Source organism: Budorcas taxicolor, chromosome 18, assembly GCF_023091745.1.
Source record: "Budorcas taxicolor isolate Tak-1 chromosome 18, Takin1.1, whole genome shotgun sequence".
Lineage (NCBI taxonomy): Eukaryota > Metazoa > Chordata > Mammalia > Artiodactyla > Bovidae > Budorcas > Budorcas taxicolor.
In genome coordinates this window covers 46,491,062-46,511,686 of record NC_068927.1, presented here as the reverse complement: position 1 = coordinate 46,511,686, position 20,625 = coordinate 46,491,062, and the positions used below count along the sequence as shown (strand labels likewise).

The 20,625-nt window shown below is 40.4% G+C and overlaps 1 protein-coding gene across 1 annotated transcript; it reads right to left on the bottom strand.

Moving 5' to 3' along the window:
• Positions 1–18,573: 18,573 nt before the first annotated feature.
• LOC128064142 (major allergen I polypeptide chain 2-like) lies at positions 18,574–20,625 on the bottom strand. Its single transcript, XM_052656931.1, has 3 exons — positions 20,556–20,625; positions 19,860–20,041; positions 18,574–18,642 (listed from the first exon to the last, which is right to left on the bottom strand). The coding sequence occupies exons 1-3, from the start codon at positions 20,623–20,625 to the stop codon at positions 18,574–18,576; spliced, it is 321 nt and encodes a 106-aa protein (XP_052512891.1).

The window sequence follows — 20,625 nt, the reverse complement described above, 5'->3', positions numbered from 1 at the left end:
ATCCAAAACCTGAGAACACCAGAAAACTTCCTGACTTCATGGAATATTAATCAACATGCGCTCATCCAAAAGCCTCCATACCTACACTGAAACCAAGCTCCAACCAAGAGCCAACAAGTTCCAGACCAAGACAAACCAAGCTAATTCTCCAGCAATGCAGGAACATAGCCTTGAGCATTAATATACAGGCTACTCAAAGTCACACCAAACCCACAGACACCTCAAAACTCACTACTGGACACTTCATTGCACTCCAGAGAGAAGAGATAAAGCTCCACCCACAAGAACACTGACACAAGCTTCCCTAACCAGGAAACCTTGACAAGCCACTCGTCCAACCCTACCCACAGGGAGGAACCTCCACAATAAAGAGGAAGCACAAACTTCCAGCATACAGAAAGGCCACCCCAAAGACAGCAATCTAAACAAGATGAAAAGGCAGAGAAATGTTCAACAGGTAAAGGAACATGATAAATGCCCACCAAACCAAACCAAAGAGGAAGAGATAGGGGGTCTACCTGAAAAATAATTCAGAACAATGATAGTGACAATGATCCAAAGTCTTGAAAACAAAATGGACTTATAGATAAATAGTCTGGAGACGGATTGAGAAGATGCAAGAAAAGTTTAACAAGGACCTAGAAGAAATAAAAAAAGAGTCAGTCAAGAGTGAATAATGCAATAACTGAGATCAAAAGCACTCTGGAGGGAACCAACAGTAGAATAACTGATGCAGAAGATAGGATAATTGAGGTGGAAAATAGAACAGTGGAAATAAATGAAGCAGAGAGGAAAAAAGAACAAAAGAATTAAAAGAAATGAGGACAATCTCAGAGACCTCTGGGACAAGTCAAATGCCCCAACATTCAAATCATATGAGTCCCAGAAGAAGACAAAAAGAAAGGCCATGAGAAAATGCTTGAGGAGATAATAGTTGAAAACTTTCCTAAAATGGGGAAGGAAATATCCACCCAAGTCCAAGAAACCCAGAGAGTCCCAAACAGGACTAACCCAAGGCGAAACACCCCAAGACACATATTAATCAAGTTAATGAAGATCAAACACAAAGAACAAATATTAAAAGCAGCAAGGGAAAGACAACAAATAACACACAAGGGGATTCCCATAAGGATAAAAGATGATCTTTCAATAGAAACTCTTCAGACCAGAAGGGAATGGCAGGACATACTTGAAGTGATGAAAGAGAAAAGCCTACAACTCAGATTACTGTACCCAGCAAGGATCTCATTCAAATGTGATGGAGAAATCAAAAGCTTTATAGACAAGCAAAAGCTCAGAGAATTCAACACCACCAAACCAGCTCTTCAACAAATGCTAAAAGATCTTCTCTAGACAGGAAACACAGAAAAGGTGCATAAACTCGAACCCCAAACAACAAAGTAAATGGCAACAGGATCATACTTATCAATGAGTGAGTGAGTGAAGTCACTCAGTTGTGTCCGACTCTTTGCAACCCCATGAACTGTAGCCCACCAGGCTCCTCCATCCATGGGATTTTCCAGGCAAGAATACTGGAGTGGGTTGCCATTTCCTTCTCCAGAAGATCTTCCCAACCCAGGGATTGAACCCAGGTCTCCCACATTGTAGGCAGACGCTTAACCATCTGAACCACCAGGGAAGTCCTTAATTATCAATAATTAACATAAATGTAAATGGTTGAATGCCCCAACCAAAAGACAAAGACTGGCTGAATGGATACAAAAACAAGGCCCCCTATATACCACCTACAAGAGACCCACCTCAAACCACGGGACACATACAGACTGAAAGTGAAGGGCTGGAAAAAGATATTTCACACAAATGGAGACCAAAAGAAAGCAGGAGTAGCAATACTCATATCAGATGAAATAGACTTTGAAATAAAGGCTGTGAAAAGAGACAAAGAAGGACACTACATAATGATCAAAGGATCAATCCAAGAAGAAGATATAACAACTATAAATATATATGTACCCAACTTAAGAGCACTGCAATATGCAAGGCAAATGCTAACACGTATGAAAGGGGAAATTAACAGTAACCCAATAATAGTGGGAGACTTTAATACCCCACTCACACCTATGGATAGATCAACTAAACAGAAAATTAGCAAGGAAACACAAACTTCAAATGATACAATGGACCAGTTAGACCTAATTGGTATCTACAGGATATCTCACCCTAAAACAATGAATTTCACCTTTTTTCTCAACTGCACACGGAACTTTCTCTGGGATACATCACATCCTTGGCCATAATCTAGCCTTGGTATATTCAAAAAAAGTGAAATCATCTCAAGCATCTTTTCTGATCACAATGCGGTAAGATTAAATATCAACTACAGGGGGGAAAAAACTATTAAAAATAGAAACACATGGAGGCTAAACAGCATGCTGCTGAATAACCAACAAATCACAGAAGAAATTAAAAAAGAAATCAAAATAGGCATAGAAACAAATGAAAATGAAAACACAACCACCCAAAACCTATGGGATTCAGTAAAAGCAGTACTAAGGGGAAGGTTCATAGCAATACAAGCTTACCTCAAGAAACAAGTGAAGTGAAGTGAAGAAGTGAAATCACTCAGTCGTGTCTGACACTTTGCAACCCTGTGGACTGTAGCCCACCAGGCTCCTCCGTCCATGGGATTCTCCAGGCAAGTATACTGGAGTGGGTTGCCATTTCCTTCCCCAGGGGATCTTCTCAACCCAGGTATCAAACCTGAGTCTCCCTCATTGCAGGCAGATGTTTTAACCGCTGAGCTACCAGGGAAGCCCCCAAAACAAGAGAAAAATCAAATAAATAACCTAACTCTACACCTAAAGCAACTTGAACAGGAAGAAATGAAGAACCCCAGGGTTAGTAGAAGGAAAGAAATCATAAAAATTAGAGCAGAAATAAATGAAAAAGAAACAAGGAGACCATAGCAAAAATCAACAAAGGTAAAAGCTGGTTATTTGAGAAGATAAATAAAATAGACAAACCATTAGCCAGACTCATCAAGAAAAAAAGGGAGAAGAATCAAGTCAACAAAACTAGAAATGAAAATAAAGAAATCACAACAGACAACACAGAAATACAAAGGATCATAAGAGACTACTGTCAGCAACTATATGCCAATAAAATAGACAATTTGGAAGAAATGGACAAATTCTCAGAAAAGTGTAACTTTCCAAAACTGAACCAGGAAGAAATAGAAAATCTTAACAGACCCATCACAAGCACAGAAATGAAAACTGTAATCAGAAATCTTCCAGCAAACAAAAGCCCAGGACCAGACGGCTTCACAGCTGAATTCTACCAAAAATTTAGAGAAGATGAAACTCCAATACTTTGGCCACCTCATGCGAAGAGTTGACTCATTGGAAAAGACCCTGATGCTGGGAGGGATTGGGGGCAGGAGGTGAAGGGGATGACAGAGGATGAGATGGCTGGATGGCATCACCAACTCAATGGACATGAGTTTGAGTGAACTCTGGGAGTTGGTGATGGACACAGAGGCCTGGCATGCTGTGATTCATGGGGTCGCAAAGAGTCAGACACGACTGAGTGACTGAACTGAACTGAACTGAACTGATCCTACCCAAACTATTCCAGAAAATTGAAGAGGAAGGTAAAGTTCAAAACTCATTGCATAAAGCCACCATTATCCTAATACCAAAACCACACAAAGATGCCACAAAAAAAGAAAACTACAGGCCAATATCACTGATGAACATAGATACAAAAATTCTTAACAAAATTCTAGCAAACAGAATCCAACAACGTATTAAAAAGATCATACATCATGACCAAGTGGGCTTTATCCCAGGGATGCAAGGATTCTTCAATATTCACAATGCAATCAATGTGATACACCACATTAAGAAATTGAAAGATAAAAACCATATGATTATCTCAATAGATGCAGAGAAAGCCTTTGACAAAATTCAACATCCATTTGTGATTTAAAAAAAAAACCCTCCAGAAAGCAGGAATAGAAGGAACATACCTCAATATAATAAAAGCCATACATGATAGACCCACAGCAAACATTACCCTCAATCATGAAAACTTGAAAGCATTTCCCCTAAAGTTGGAACAAGACAAGGATGCCCACTCTCAACACTACTATTCAGCATAGTTTTAGAAGTTTTAGCCACAGAAGTCAGAGCAGAAAAAGAACTAAAAGGAATCCAGATTGGAAAAGATGAAGTAAAACTCTCACTGTTTGCAGATGACATGATCCTCTACATTTAAAACCCTAAAGACTCCACCAGAAAATTACTAGAGCTAATCAACGAATATAGTACAGTTGTAGGATATAAAATTAACAGAAATCCCTTGCATTCCTATACACTAACAATGAGAAAACAGAAAGAGAAATTTAGGAAACAATTCCATTCACCATGGCAAAGAAAAGAATAAAATACTTAGGAATAAATCTACCTAAATAAACAAAATACCTATATATAGAAAACTATAAAACACTGATGATAGAAATCAAAGAGGGCACAAATAGATAGAAAAATATACTGTGTTCATGGATTGGAAGAATCAATGTAGTGAAAATGATTATAAAAATGAGTATATTACCCAAAGCAATTTTTAGATTCAATGAAATCCCTATCAAGCTACCAACAGTATTTTTCAGAGAACTAGAACAAATAATTTCACAATTTGTATGGAAATACAAAAAACTTCCAATAGCCAAAGCAATCTTGAGAAAGATAAATGGAACTGAAGGAATCTACCTGCCTGACTTCAGACTATACTACAAAGCTACAGTCATTAAGACAGTATGGTACTGGCACAAAGACAGAAACATAGATCAATGGAACAAAATAGCCCAGAGATAAATCCACGCACCTATGGACACCTTATCTTTGACAAAAAAGGCCAGAATATACAATGGAGGAAAGACAATCTCTTTAACAAGTGGTGCTAGGAAAACTGGTCAACCACTTGTAAAAGAATAAAACTAGAACACTTTCTAACACCATACACAAAAATAAACTCAAAATGGATTAAAGATCTAAATGTAAGACCAGAAACTATAAAACTCCTAGAGGAGAACATAGGCAAAACACTGTCCAACATAAGTCACAGCAGGATCCTCTATGACTCACCTCCTAGAATAATTAAATAAAAGCAAAAATAAATAAATGGGACCTAATTAAACTTAAAATCTTTTGCACATCAAAGGAAACTATAAGCAAGGTGAAAAGACAGCCTTCAGAATGGGAGAAAATAATAGCAAACAAAATAACTGACAAAAAATTCATCTCAAAAATATACAAGCAGCTCCTGCAGCTCAATTCCACAAAAATAAATGACCCAATTTAAAAAATAGGCCAAAGAACTAAACAGACATTTCTCCAAAGAAGACATACACACGGCTGACAAACACATGAAAAGATGCTCAACATCACTCATTATCAGAGAAATGCAAATCAAAACCACAATGAGGTACCATCTCACGCTGGTCAGAATGGCTGCGAGCCAAACGTCTACAAACAATAAATGCTGGAGAGGGTGTGAAGAAAAGGGAACCCTCTTATACTGTTGGTGGGAATACAATCTAGTACAGCCACTATGGAGAACAGTGTGGAGATTCCTTAAAAAACTGGAAATAGAACTGCCATATGACCCAGCAATCCCACTGCTGGGCATACACACTGAGGAAATCAGAATTGAAAGAGACACGTGTACCCCAATGTTCATCACAGCACTGTTTATAATAGCCAAGACATGGAAGCAACCTAGATGTTCATCAGCAGATGAATGGATAAGAAAGCTGTGGTACATATACATGATGGAATATTACTCAGCCATTGAAAAGAATGCATCTGAATCAGTTCTAAACAGGTGGATGAATCCAGAGCCTATTATACAGAGTGAAGTAAGTCAGAAAGAAAAACACCAATACAGTATACTAACACATATATATGGAATTTAGACAGATAGTAACGATGACCCTGTATGCAAGACAGCAAAAGAGACACAGATGTATAGAACAGTCTTTTGGACTCTGTGGGGGAAGGCAAGGGTGAGATGATGTGAGAGAATAGCATTGAAACATGTATATTAGCATATGTGAAATAGATCGTCAGTCCAGGTTCGATGCATGAGACAGGCGCTCAGGGCTGGTGCACTGGGATGATCCTGAGGGATTGGATGGGGAGGGAGGTGGGAGAGGGGTTTAGGATGGGGGACACATGTACACCTATGGCTGATTCATGTCCATGTATGGCAAAAACCACTACAATATTGTAAAGTGATTAGCCTCCAATTAAAATAATTAATTAAAAATATCAAACTAGAAAAAAATGTTAATTTTTTACCATTGAAATAAAGATCAAATCTAACCCTGCAGTTGTAAAAAAAAAGAAGAAGAAGATGTGGTATATATAAACAACAGAAAGGGAACAAAACTGTGCCATTTGTGAGAGACTGCCTAGGGACAGTCATAAGGAGTGAAATAAGGCAGAAAGAGAAAACCAAATATATAGTAACACATAAATGTGGAACCCAGAAAGATGGTTTGGTATAGATTATCTTCTTTGCAAAGCAGAAACAGAGACACAGACAGAAAATAAAGATATATATAAGAAGGAGAGGGTGGGATGAAGGAGATTTAGATTCATATATATATACACTATTGACAATGTATAAAATAGATAACTAATGAGAACCTACTGTATAGCACAGGGAACTCTACTCAGTGCTCTTTGGTGACCTAAATGGGAAGAAAATCCAAAATAAAATGGGTACCTGATTCACTTTGCTGTACAGCAGAAACACAACACTGTACAGCAACTATAATCCAATAAAGTAAAAAAAAAAAAAAACAACAAACCCTCTCCTGGCAATGCTAAGTTCTCTCAGTGCCCAGGAGGCTGGCTAATACCTCATCCAGGAAACCCCATTTGGCTTTGGCGGTACACCCAACCTAGGTATTGCCAGAGGATTGCCCTTTTACCTTCCAAGGAGCTCTCTGAGGGAGCTTTGGCCCATGTCTCTTAGGTCCCTCCAGCCAGAGCCATCCTTGAGACAAGTACGGCAGAAAGCAACACAAGCAGCAGCGCTGGCCGCCCAGTGTACTGAGACCAGCATCCCTGCTGACCTACTCCACACCCACAGCTGTAGGCTCATACACTGCTGCTTCTGCTCCCTGGGAGTCCTCCTGCCAGTCAGCTCTAGGCAGGTGACAGGACTCCTACCAGTAATTTCAGTATCTACATACTGAGAGTCTTTTCACTGTGTCCCATGTTATCTCTTACACACTCTTCCATATTTCATTACACTTTATGTCTCTGTTTTATCAAGTTATTGTTCTTTGAGCTAAATTACAACTTACTAATTTTATCAACAGCTGTAATTTCTGCTTTTGAATGTAGTATTTGAATACTTTAGTCCAAGAAAATCCATTGTGAATGTATTAAATCTCTCTACATAAGGGATGCGTGCGTGCTCAGTTGTGTCTGACTCTTTGTGACCCTATGGACTTGTAGCCCACCAGGCTCCTCTGTCCATGGGATTCTCCAGGTAGGATAGTGATAGAGAAATAGATAGATCTCCTCAGACTGACAATCATCCATGCTCTCTCTTCCATGGTAGTTGGAGATTTCCACCTTGCACCACATCAATCCCTCCTGCAGGCCTTCCTCTAGTATTTCCTATAGTGCAGGTATGATGGTGATGAATCCTTTAAGCTTTTGCTTATGTGAAAAAGTGCTTCCTTTATTTTTTAAAAAACAGTTTCATCAGGTGGAGAATTAGAGGTTCATGGTATTTTTTTCTTTTAATGCTTTCAATACTTGGTAAATGTCATTGTTTCCTAAGAGAAGTGTGCTGCTGTTCTTCTCTCTGTTTCTGTTTCCCTGGCTGCTTTGAAGATTTCCATTTTATCACCACACTTAAGAAATCTGATTACAATGGGCTAAGTGCATTTTTTTTTCATTTTTCTTATGCTTAAAGTTAACTAAGTAGTATAGATCTATAGGTTTATATTTTTCATCAAATATGGGACGATTCTGGCACTTACTCCCTAACAGATTCCAATTAATCACGTATTACCCCTCCCCCAGGTTATCTCACAGCTCACTGATCCTCTTATCATTACTCAATTATTTCTGGTTTTTATTTTGGATAGTTTTCTGTCATTGTCTATTTCAAACTTATTAATATTTTCTTCTATGGTGCCATCTAGTGGAATATATTTTTTAACCTAGTCTTTTTTTTTTTTTTTTTTACTTTACTTTACAATACTGTATTGGTTTTGCCATACATTGACATGAATCCGTCACGGGTGTACATGAGTTCCCAATCCTGAACCCGCCCCCCCAACCTCTCTCCCCATATCATCTCTCTGGGTCATCCCAGTGCACCAGCCCCAAGCATCCTGTATCCTGTATCAAACTTAGACTGGTGATACATTTCTTACATGATAGTATACATGTTTCAATGCCATTCTCCCAAATCATCTCATCCTCTCCCTCTCCCACAGAGTCCAAAAGTCTGTTCTATACATCTGTGTCTCTTTTGCTGTCTCACATACAGGGTTATCATTACCATCTTTCTAAATTCCATATATATGTGTTAGTATACTGTATTGGTGTTTTTCTTTCTGGCTTACTTCACTCTGTATAATCGGCTCCAGTTTCATCCACCTCATTAGAACGGATTCAAATGTATTCTTTTTAATGGCTGAGTAATACTCCATTGTGTATATGTACCACAGCTTTCTTATCCATTCATCTGCTGATGGACATCTAGGTTGCTTCCATGTCCTGGCTATTATAAACAGTGCTGCGATGAACACTGGGGTACACGTGATATCTATGCTTCAAGTTTACATGCCCAAGTGGTCCTCTCACCTCTTAACATCTGGAATACAATTTTAATAACTTTTAATATTTTGTCTACCAACTGTATCATGTTTGTGTTTTCTGGGTTTGTTTATACTGAGTTCTTCAATTATTTATATTGATTCTATTCTTCAATTCTCCAATTGTTGGTATTGATGACTTTGTTCCTATGAGTCATTTATATTGATTATTTCTGATCATAGTTCATATTTTTCTGCTGCTTTGCATGCTGCTAGCTAGTTTTTTGATGCCGTATATTCTAAAATTTAAAATTTATGTACTAGGTACCTCTGTAATACTATAGATATTCCTGAGCTTTTTTCTTTTACTTTGAAATAGGCTGATCCATTTGAAGCTTCTTTTAAGCCTTGTTTAGCTGGTACATTGGAGAAGGCAATGGCAACCCACTCCAGTACTCTCACCTGGAAAATCCCATGGATGGAGAAGCCTGGTGGGCTGCAGCCCACGGGGTCGCTAGGAGTTGGACACGACTGAGCGACTTCACTTTCACTTTTCACTTTCATGCTTTGGAGAAGGAAATGGCAACACACTCCGGTGTTGTTGCCTGGAGAATCCCAGGGACAGGGGAGCCTGGTGGGCTGCCGTCTCTGGAGTCACACAGAGTCAGACACGACTGAAGTGACTTAGCAGCAGCAGCAGCTGGTACATAATCATCCACATGAAAAGGCAAATTTTATACCACTGCCAAGATCCCTTCCTGAATCAAATACTTGACTCCCTATGAATAACCTAGGTATTCCTCTAAGACTGAAATACAAACTATTTTCAGACCTGTACAAATTCCCAGTATTGTTTCCTCTGCTCCTTTCAGATTATTCCCTCACTTTGGGCAGTTTTCTCACATACACACAGTGAGCAATATGCAGTGAAGACTTGGGGACTTCTTGCAGAATCCTGGGATTGTTTTTCTGTGCAGTTCTCTCCACTTCAGTATCTGCTCTGCAAATGTGGCCACACTGGCCACCGTGGACTGAAGTTCAATTTCTAAATGTCATTCTTTGCTATGTTTTGTCCAGTTTTAGTTGTTCCAGGTGGAAGTATAAATCCATTTCCTGCCCAGAACCACTAATATTTTTATTTTGTTTTGTCTGAATGCCTTAGCATATTCCATTGACTACAAATTCAGAAGGGCATTGTTTTATTATAAATTCTCCATTGGAGTAAGCAAAGAACATTGTGGAATCTGGATTAAAAGAGTATGAATGGGGCTAGGTGGAGAGGGGAGGGAGAAGAGACAGACTAGATAGATAGATAGGTGAGATACTTTCTCAATGGAGAATATTTCTTTAATGACTAAAATTTCTTTCCCATATAGATTAGGTCTGATAGTGTTAGAAAATCAATAGGCAAGAAAGCTTGGTAGACATATAGCACATTAGGAGAGGAATCAGGGAAAGATCGACAATACAGAGGGCAGGTGGAGTGGTACACATATTATAATTTAAACAGAATGACCAAAGACATCAATGAAATAACATTTGTGTGATGTCCTGAAAAGGTGTATGTGGTGCATTTTGCCATGCAGTAACATTTTAATTTTCATGTAGTCAAAATTATCAATCTGATTTCATTTCATCTTTAGAAAGGTCTTCTCTACTCTGAAATTTAAAAAAAAAAAAAGTCTTCCATAACATTTTCTAAGAATTTGATGACATTTTCTATCCCAGTCTTTGAAAGTGTAAACCTTTAACTTTTCTGAAATTAATTCTGGAGAAAGCTATAGAGATACAGATGCAACAGTTTTATTTCCCCAAATATTCAATTAGTTTATTCAGCACCAAAATTTCATGTATGAAACAATGCAAATTTCCTGCTTGGTGAGTTATCTTTTTCACAAAATCCATGATGACTAGGATCTATTTCTGGTTTTCCTTTACTAGCTCATTTATCTGCCCATGATATGAGTGTGCATGTTTAGGCATCTCCTCAGCTTACTACTAATTACTTAACATTTTTTTTCAAACATATGCTTGCTGATTTTTCCAAATACAACAAAATAAATTAAATATAAATAAACCATATGATTGTAGTCTTTTATATAAATTTATTTATTTTAATTGGAGGTTAATTACTTTACAATATTGTATTGGTTTTGCCATACATCAACATGAATCTGCCACAGGTATACATGTGTTCCCCATCTTGAACCCCCCTCCCTCCTCCCTTCCTGTACCATCCCTCTGGGTCGTCCCAGTGCACCAGCCCCAAGCATCTTTAATGTTCATTTTAAATTTTATTATTTGACTGTGCTGAGTATTAGTTGGGGCATGGGGGATCTTTGATTTTCGCTGCCACATGCAGGATCCAGTTCCCTGATCAGGGATCCAAACCGGGCCCCTGCATTGGGAGCTCAGAGTTCCAGCCACTGGACCACCAAGGAAATGTAATCTTTAAGTTGCAAATCTTTAACTTATCAGAATACATTTGAGATTCCTCCAGGTTGTTGCATGTGGCAACAGGTTCTTTTTTAAATAAATATATATATATGTATATGTATATACACACACACAGATACTCATGTGTGTGCTATGCCTAGTCGCTCAGTCATTTCCGACTCTGTGTGACCCTGTGGACTACTGCACACTAGGCTCCTCTGTCCACAGGATTCTCCAGGCAAGAATACTTGAGTGGGTTGCCATGCCCTCCTCCAGGGGATCTTCCCAACCCAGGGATCAAACTTAGGTCTCCCATACTGCAGGCAGAATATTTTCTGTCTGAATTACCAGGTCATAGCAGGTTTATTTGTAACACCTCAAACTTGAAAAGCAACTGCAGTAGCCCTAACTCTGTGGGTAGATAAATAAATTAACATATATCAATTCAATGAAGCATTACTTATCAATAAAAAAACAAACTATTCATACATGCAACAATATGGCATTTCCAAGGGGTTTTTTCCTGCTTCTTCCTTTTAATTGCTGAGTAGATTCAATTGTAGGAATGTGGCATGCTTTGTTTATCTATTCACTAGTTGAAGGACATTTAAGTAGCTTTCCAGATTTGATAAACTGAATAAAGTTGCAATAAATAGTGGTGAGCAAGTTTTTATGTGAACATAAATTTTCATTCCTTTCAAGTGTAAACCTAGAAAGGAGATTTTTGGATCATATGATAATGGTTAAGATTCATTTTATAAGAATAAAATAACTTTCAAAAAATGCTCTTGTTATTTTCATCGTTCAGTTCACTTCAGTTCAGTCTCTCAGTCGTGACCAACTCTTTGCGATCCCATGAACTGCAGCACATCAGGCCTCCCTGTCCATCACCAACTCCCTGAGTCCAACCAAACCCATGTCCATTGAGTCGGTGATGCCATCCAACCATCTCAGCCTCTGTTGTCCCCTTCTGCCCTCAATCTTTCCCAGCATCAGGGTCTTTGCAAATGAGTCAGTGCTCCGCATCAGGTGGCCAAATATTGGAGTTTCAGCTTCAACATCAGTCCTTCCAATGAACACCCAGGACTGATCTCCTTTAGGATGGACTGGTTGGATCTCCTTGCAGTCCAGGGGACTCTCAAGAGTCTTCTTCAGCACCACAGTTCAAAAGCATCAATTCTTCTGTGCTCAGCTTTCTTTATAGTCCAACTCTCACATCCATACATGACTGCTGGAAAAACCATAGCCTTGACTAGATGGACCTTTGTTGGCAAAGTAATGTCTCTGCTTTTTAATATGCTGTCTAGGTTGGTCATAGCTTTCCTTCCAAGGAGTAAGTGTCTTTTAATTTCATGGCTGAGATCACCATCTGCAGTGATTTTGGAGCCCAGAAAAATAAAGTCAGTCACTGTTTCCACTGTTTCCCTATCTATTTGCCATGAAGTGATGGGACCGGATGCCATGATCTTCGTTTTCTGAATGTTGAGCTTTAAGCCAACTTCTTCACTCTCCTCTCACTTTCATCAAGAGGCTCTTTAGTTTTCTTCTTCACTTTCTGCCATAAGGGTGGTATCATCTGCATATCTGAGGTTATTGATATTTCTCCAGCAATCTTGATTCCAGCTTGTGCTTCCTCCAGCCAAGCATTTCTCATGATGTACTCTGCATAGAAGTTAAATAAGCAGGGTGACAATATACAGCCTTGACATACTCCTTTTCCTATTTGGAATCAGCCTGCTGTTCCATGTCCAGTTCTAACAGTTGCTTCCTGACCTGCATTCAGGTTTCTCAAGAGGCCAGTCAGGTGGTCTGGTATGCCCATCTCTTTCAGAATTTTCCACTGTTTATTGTGATCCACACAGTCAAAGGCTTTGGCATAGTCAGAGTGCCTGATGAACTATGGACAGAGGTTCATGACATTGAACAGGAGACAGGAATCAAGATCATCCCCAAGAAAAAGAAATGCAAAAAAGCAAAATGACTGTCTGAGGAGGCCTTACAAATAGCTTTGAAAAGAAGGGAAGCAAAAAGCAAAGGAGAAAAGGAAAGATATACCCATTTGAATGCAGAGTTCCAAAGAAGAGCAAGGAGAGATAAGAAAGCCTTCCTCAGCGATAAATGCAAAGAAATAGAAGAAAACAATAGAATGGGAAAGACTAGAGATCTCTTCAAGAAAACTTTCATTGAGATTACATTAAACTAACTGTAAAGGGAAATGATATTTTTATTCCATTGAAGATTTCCCTTGAAGAGTCTACTGATTTATTTAAATTTTGTGGGCATTTGTCCCCCAAGAAAACTTTAGAGCTTTTTTTAAAAAATGTATTCATTAATTTAACAAATGTTTAGTGGGGTCAATTCTGTGCTTTGTAATGTTTTAGTAATGGGCTTGAAGATTTAAATTTGAAACTTATAAAGTGAAGATGAAGCTACATGTTATCACTGAGAAAGTGAGTATATATAAGAAAGAGAAGAGATGCAAAGAGAAAGATCATTGCTATAAGATACAACCTTGAGGACCTGAGGATTTTCCAGTAAAGCAGGAGAAAAATAAACTGGGCTATCATTGGCAACATCATTTAAAAAAAAAATCCATTCCTTCATCAATAATCAAAAACCTGTTATTCTCTTACAGTGACCATGTATTCATTCCTCTACTAAAACTAGACTATTGATAGAGACTAATACTTCTGTTGTAGTACCTAGAGAGAACAATCCTCCATATAGTTCCTATTTATCTCAGTTTTTTTTGGTTGAGCTCGAGAATTTAGTTTTCAGGGTAAACATTAAGATAATCTTCATTATAACAAAGGTTAATTGAGATGGATCTGGGAATATTTGACATTTCTACAGGTCGGTTCATCTCATACAAGAATACGATTTAGCCATTAATCTGTTCGATTTTTACTGTGTACTTTTCAACAAAATTTTAGACCTCTTTAGTATGACCTGAACACTTAATACTAACTCTAGCAGAGCATACATAACTTGGCACACATACAATCAAGGTGTAGAAAGAGTGAATCAGTGAATTTAAAGGCCCAAATTCAGGTAGCAGGTTAAAGAAGAGCCAGGACTCAAAGCCCTTACCACTTAGCCCCAAGTCCCAAGTTTAGCTCCTAGTATGTAACCTTTAGTCAGAATTTGGCAATAAGGACTTCAAGATCTTCAAGGACTTCAAGCCCACAGTAGTCAGCTCCTGGTCTTGTTTTTGCTAACTGTATAGAGCTTCTCCATCTTTGGCTGCATAGAATATAATCAATCTGATTTTGGTGTTGACCATCTGGTGATGTCCATGTGTAGAGTCTTCTCTTATGTGGTTGGAGGAGGGTGTTTGCTACGACCAGTGAATTTTCTTGACAAAACTCTATTAGTCTTTGCCCTGCTTCATTCTATATTCCAAGGGCAAATTTGCCTGTTACTCCAGGTATTTCTTGACTTCCTACTTTTGCATTCCAGTCCCCTATAATGAAAAGGACATCTTTTTTTGGGTGTTAGTTCTAGAAGGTCTTGTAGGTCTTCGTAGAACCGTTCAACTTCAGCTTCTTCAGCGTTACTGGTTGGGGCATAGACTTGGATTACTGTGATATTGAATGGTTTGCCTTGGAAACGAAAAGAGATCATCCTGTCGTTTTTGAGATTGCATCCAAGTACTGCATTTCAGACTCTTTTATTGACCATGATGGCTACTACATCTCTTCTAAGGGACTCTTGCCCACAGTAGTAGATATAATGGTCATATGAATTAAATTCACCCATTCCAGTCCATTTTAGTTCGCTGACTCCTAGAATGCCAATGCTCACTCTTGCCGTCTCCTGTTTGACCACTTCCAATTTGCCTTGATTCATGGACCTAACATTCCAGGTTCCTATTCAATATTGCTCTTTACAGCATTGAACCTTGCTTCTATCACCAGTACAATCCACAATTGGGTGTTGTTTTTGCTTTGGCTCCATCCCTTCATTCTTTCTGAAATTATTTCTCCACTGATCTCCAGTGGCATACTGGGCACCTACCGACCTGGGGAGTTCATCTTTCAGTGTCCTATCTGTTTTCCCTTTCATACTGTTCATGGGTTTCTCAAGGCAAGAATACTGAAGTGGTTTGCCACTCCCTTCTCCAGTGGACCACATTCTGTCAGACCTTTCCACCATGATCCAATCCCTTATTGGCAAATTCAGACTTAAATTGAAGAAAGTGGGGATAACCATTAGACCATTCAGGTATGACCTAAATCAAATCTCTTATGACTATACAGTGGAAGTGACAAGTAGATTTAAGGGACTAGATCTGATAGAGTATCTGATGAACTGTGGACAGAGGTTCATGACATTGTACAGGAGACAGGAATCAAGACCATCCCCAAGAAAAAGAAATGCAAAAAAGCAAAATGGCTGTCTGAGGAGGCCTTATATATAGCTATGTAAAGAAGGGAAGTGAAAAGCAAAGGAGCAAAGGAAAGATATACCCATTTGAATGCAGAGTTCCGAAGAATAGCAAGGAGAAATAAGAAAGCCTTCCTCAGCCATCAATGCAAAGAAATAGAGAAAAACAACAGAATGGGAAAGACTAGAGATCTCTTCAAGAAAATTAGAGATACCAAGGGAACACTTCATGCAAAGATGGACTCAATAAAGGACAGAAATGGTATGGACCTAACAGAAGCAGAAGATATTAAGAAGAGGTGGCAAGAATACACAGAAGAACTGTACAAAAAAGATCTTCATGACCAAGATAATCACAATAGTGTGATCACTCACCTAGAGCCAGACATCCTAGAATGTGAATTCAAGTGGCCCTTAGAAAGCATCAGTATGAACAAAGCTCGTGGAGGTGATGGAATTCCAGTGGAACTATTTCAAATCCTGAAAGATGATGCTGTGAAAGTGCTGCACTCAATATGCCAGCAAATTTGGAAAACTCAGCAGTGGCCACAGGACTGGAGAAGGTCAGTTTTGATTCCAATCCCAAAGAAAGGCAATGCCAAAGAATGCTCAAACTACCCCACAATTGCACTCATTTCACATGCTAGTAAATTAGTGCTCAAAATTTTCCAAGCCAGGTTTCAGCAATACGGGCACAGCTAACTTCCAGATGTTCAAGCTAGTTTTAGAAAAGGCAGAGGAACCAGAGATCAAATTGCCAACATCTGCTGGATCATTGAAAAAACAAGAGGGTTCCAGAAAAACATCTATTTCTGCTTTATTGACTATGCCAAGGCCTTTGACTGTGTGGATCACAATAAACTGTGGAAAATTCTTCAAGAGATGGGAATACCAGACCACCTGACCAGCCTCTTGAGAAACCTGTATGCAGGTCAGGAAGCAACTGTTAGAACTGGGCATGGAACAAGAGACTGGTTCCAAATAGGAAAAGGAGTATGTCAAGGCTGTATATTGTCACCCTGCTTATTTAACTTCTATGCAGAGTACATCATGAGAAATGCTTGGCTGGAGGAAGCACAAGCTGGAATCAAGATTGCTGGAGAAATATCAATAACCTCAGATATGCAGATGATACCACCCTTATGGCAGAAAGTGAAGAAGAAAACTAAAGAGCCTCTTGATGAAAGTGAGAGGAGAGTGAAAAAGTTGGCTTAAAGCTCAACATTCAGAAAACGAAGATCATGGCATCATCACTTCATGGCAAATAGATAGGGAAACAGTGGAAACAGTGTCAGACTTTATTTTTCTGGGCTCCAAAATCACTGCAGATGGTGATCTCAGCCATGAAATTAAAAGACGCTTACTCCTTAGAAGAAAAGTTATGACCAACCTAGACAGCATATTAAAAAGCAGAGACATTACTTTGCCAACAAAGGTCCATCTAGTCAAGGCTATGGTTTTTCCAGCAGTCATGTATGGATGTGAGAGTTGGACTATAAAGAAAGCTGAGCACAGAAGAATTGATGCTTTTGAACTGTGGTGCTGAAGAAGACTCTTGAGAGTCCCCTGGACTGCAAGGAGATCCAACCAGTCCATTCTAAAGGAGATCAGTCCTGGGTGTTCACTGGAGGGACTGATGTTAAAGCTGAAACTCCAATACTCTGCCCACCTGATGCGGAGCGCTGACTCATTTGCAAAGACCCTGATGCTGGGAAAGATTGAAGACAGGAGGAGAAGGGGACAACAGAGGCTGAGATGGTTGGATGGCATCACTGACACAATGAATATGGGTCTGGGTGGACTCCGGGAGTTGGTGATGGACAGGGAGGCCTGATGTGCTGTGGTTCATGGGGTCGCAAAGAGTTGGTCACAACCAAGCAACTGAACTGAACTGAACTGAACTGATGTGACCTTATGCCTGCCTGGCCTGAAGTTTGAGACATTTTACCAGTTTTGCCACTCTTTTTGTGGGCCATGCTGACAGTAGTCTGACAATACCCTTGACCCTGGGAAACAGGGATAAAACCTAGTCCTATCCTTCCAAGTCTTCTATGGTAATGCAAAATACACATTTCATAATTTCAGAAGGAGGCTGGAGGGTTCAGGACACGTGCCCATGTGGCAATACTACAATTTATACTTCACAGCATGAGATGTTTCCATAGAAACAACATTCCCACTGGGGTAGCTTCTTCTATCTACTCCCTTCCTCCTGGTCTAAGACTTAATGTGGGTACTGGTCCCTGTGGAAGAACCCAAAGACAGCAGAGGTACTTAGTGTCCCTAAGAAAAGGTCTGGCTCCTCAAGTCACCCACCTAAGAAGCAGAAAATGGTGAATGCCACTGGGACAAAGAGGGGACCTCTGATGAGCCTGCTCAGGTCATCTCCTGAGTCTCCTGTCAGTAACCAGAGGGACATTTAAAGGACTGGAGGCTCTGCCACTATGCTAAAGGACAGAGTGGGAGATAAGCTATCTGTGGCCACAAAAAAAACAATTTTATCCTTTCAAGATATGTCGGGGTTACATATCTGCTATTTTGCTTAATCTTCACACATAATCCCTATTTACAGATGACAAACTGACTTGAGAAATTTACAACAAACTTGCCCATGCTCCTTCAGCTTGCCAGTGACAGGGCCTAGGTTTACTCCTTCGCTATTTGACCCCAGTCCCCATGCTCTCAATGACAATATGGGCCACTTCTCCCCACCATCATCCAAGATCTCCTGCCTCACATCCTCCCCTCAGCACACAGACACTGGTCACACTGGGCAAAGCTGCAGTTATTTTATTAGAGTCAACCTGATAAAGACCACATCAGGGGAGACAGGTGTCTAGATTCCAACTTCAGTTGAGAAGGAAAAAGGGCAGGAAGATCAAGTGCAGATGAGGCATCCCTGGCAAAGTCTATGTCAACAAAGAGAGCACACTGAGTATGGCTCATAAAATGGAATTCACCACTGAGGAGACTGAATGTTTGATGCAATCCGTACTCAAGTTGATGGAAACCTGGAAGGGAGTAGGAGGAGAGGGACAGGATCTGAGCCCACAGCCAGGCTATCCTGTCTCCCCAGGATCACATCACCCCTCACCCTCAGGGATTCAGCCCCATCCCCAGCAAGAACCTCTGCCCACAGACCCACCCCTGGAGGGGGGCTGCCATCAGGCACCAGGGGGAAGATGGCTCCCTAATAGCCCAAGGCACAGGTGTCAGGATGGAGACAGAGTCGCCAGCCACACCAGGGAGGGGAGAAGATGACAGGGGTTAGCAGGGCACAGCCAGGGTTGGTCTTGATGGAGGAGCAAAGTGCTGGTGTCTGGGTTTGGGTCACATATTCTGCACCTGAGCCTCTTCTGTCAGGTGTGCTGGGTGGACAAAATGTACATACAGGTGTTGTAAACAACCCCATGTGCCCTGTGACCTCCTTTAGTGCATGAAACTTCGGTTCTTGAAAACCTCTCATTTTGAACAATTAACAATTTGAGAAAAATATGCTGAGACAGACTATTCACAATCTCCAATACTGTATGACAAGAACAAGAAAGAAGAGATAGGCCATTAGGAGATACATTGCTAGCTCAGGTGAGCAGCCACAGGTACCCAGAAGCCTCCTCAGGAGCCTCAGGCACCAAAACACCACAGTGGAAAATCAGGCTTGTAGACACTGAGACCATGTCAGTGGAAATGGGGGTCTGAGCCAGAGCAACGGCCAATAGAGTGGGCACAAGATGAAGTGAATTGGCGATAAGTCATAAACCTTACAAACCCAAAGAATCTCATCCTGGAAAAAGACTTTTAAGGCAGGGGCTCCATTTCAATATTCCTTAAATAGAGCTGACATGACTCCTACACATGTGTATATTAAATGGCTGGTTTTCTGCCAAAGATTAAAATTCTAGTCCTCCAATGCTAGCATCTCTCACACTAGAAAAAAAAAAATCACACAAGTCAACACCCTTGGCATATTACATTGATATCAGTCCCCTACTTGGTGTGAGTTAATTGGCATGATATGAACAGGTTTGGTAACAGGATGCTGGATGTGCAGGTGGATTGTGCTTGCATATTATAGGTGATGCACACTGGAGCAAAGGTTTTATTGTGCTTCTTTGTTCATAGGTCTTCTCTGTCGCATATCCCATGACAGCATGATCTATTACGTATGGCACATTACACTATCCTGCATGTGAATTCTCAGGGTGGGGGTTAAGGAGGGGTAAATTACCATGAGGAGCAGATCCAAAAACTTGCCATCAACTCCCGCCTCATTGTAGCAATCCTGGATTTTTCCTAGAGCTGCTTTTTCCTCACCAGTAGCAGCAACCAAATCAAGTGTTGCATTCAACAACATTTTGCTTCCAAGGCTCACTGTGCCAAACACTTCATAAAAAATAGGGCAGGCTTCCGCTGAAGGCACAACAGAAAACACCTATCAACAGGATCACCATGTCAGAAGGTTGCTGTTTTCCCACCACTTGATAGGAACTCACACATCCAAAACTTCCAAACTCACCTCCCCCAGAGACCTACCCTCTCCCTGGACTGCTTACATCCCAGACAGAAAACCTTCTCTATGAGGCACTCCCAGCATAGGGAGCAGCAGGAGGGGCTGGGCCTGGAGACCCCTCTACCCTTGACCACTGCCCTCAAGAACATCAGCCTGCTTCTCTTTTTCCATTAAGCACCACTAACGTGAGGGAACTATCCCCAAGGGTGTGCACAGCTAATGACCCTTCCTGCTCCACACCATCCCCTCTACAAAGAATGAAAGCCTAAGGCAGTCTGTGCAGGACTCCTGGGCACTGATCAAACAGCTGCCCTCTGAATCAGACCCTAGAAGCGGCTTGGACAAGACTGGGGAAGACGCAGTGAGACGGCATCAGGCAAGGATTAGAAGGGCCCCTCGCTCCCTCCTTCTTACCCTCACTCGTCTGGAACATTAGCTCTCTGGTCACCATCAAGATCAGCACAAGCAGTGCTCCCTTCATCAT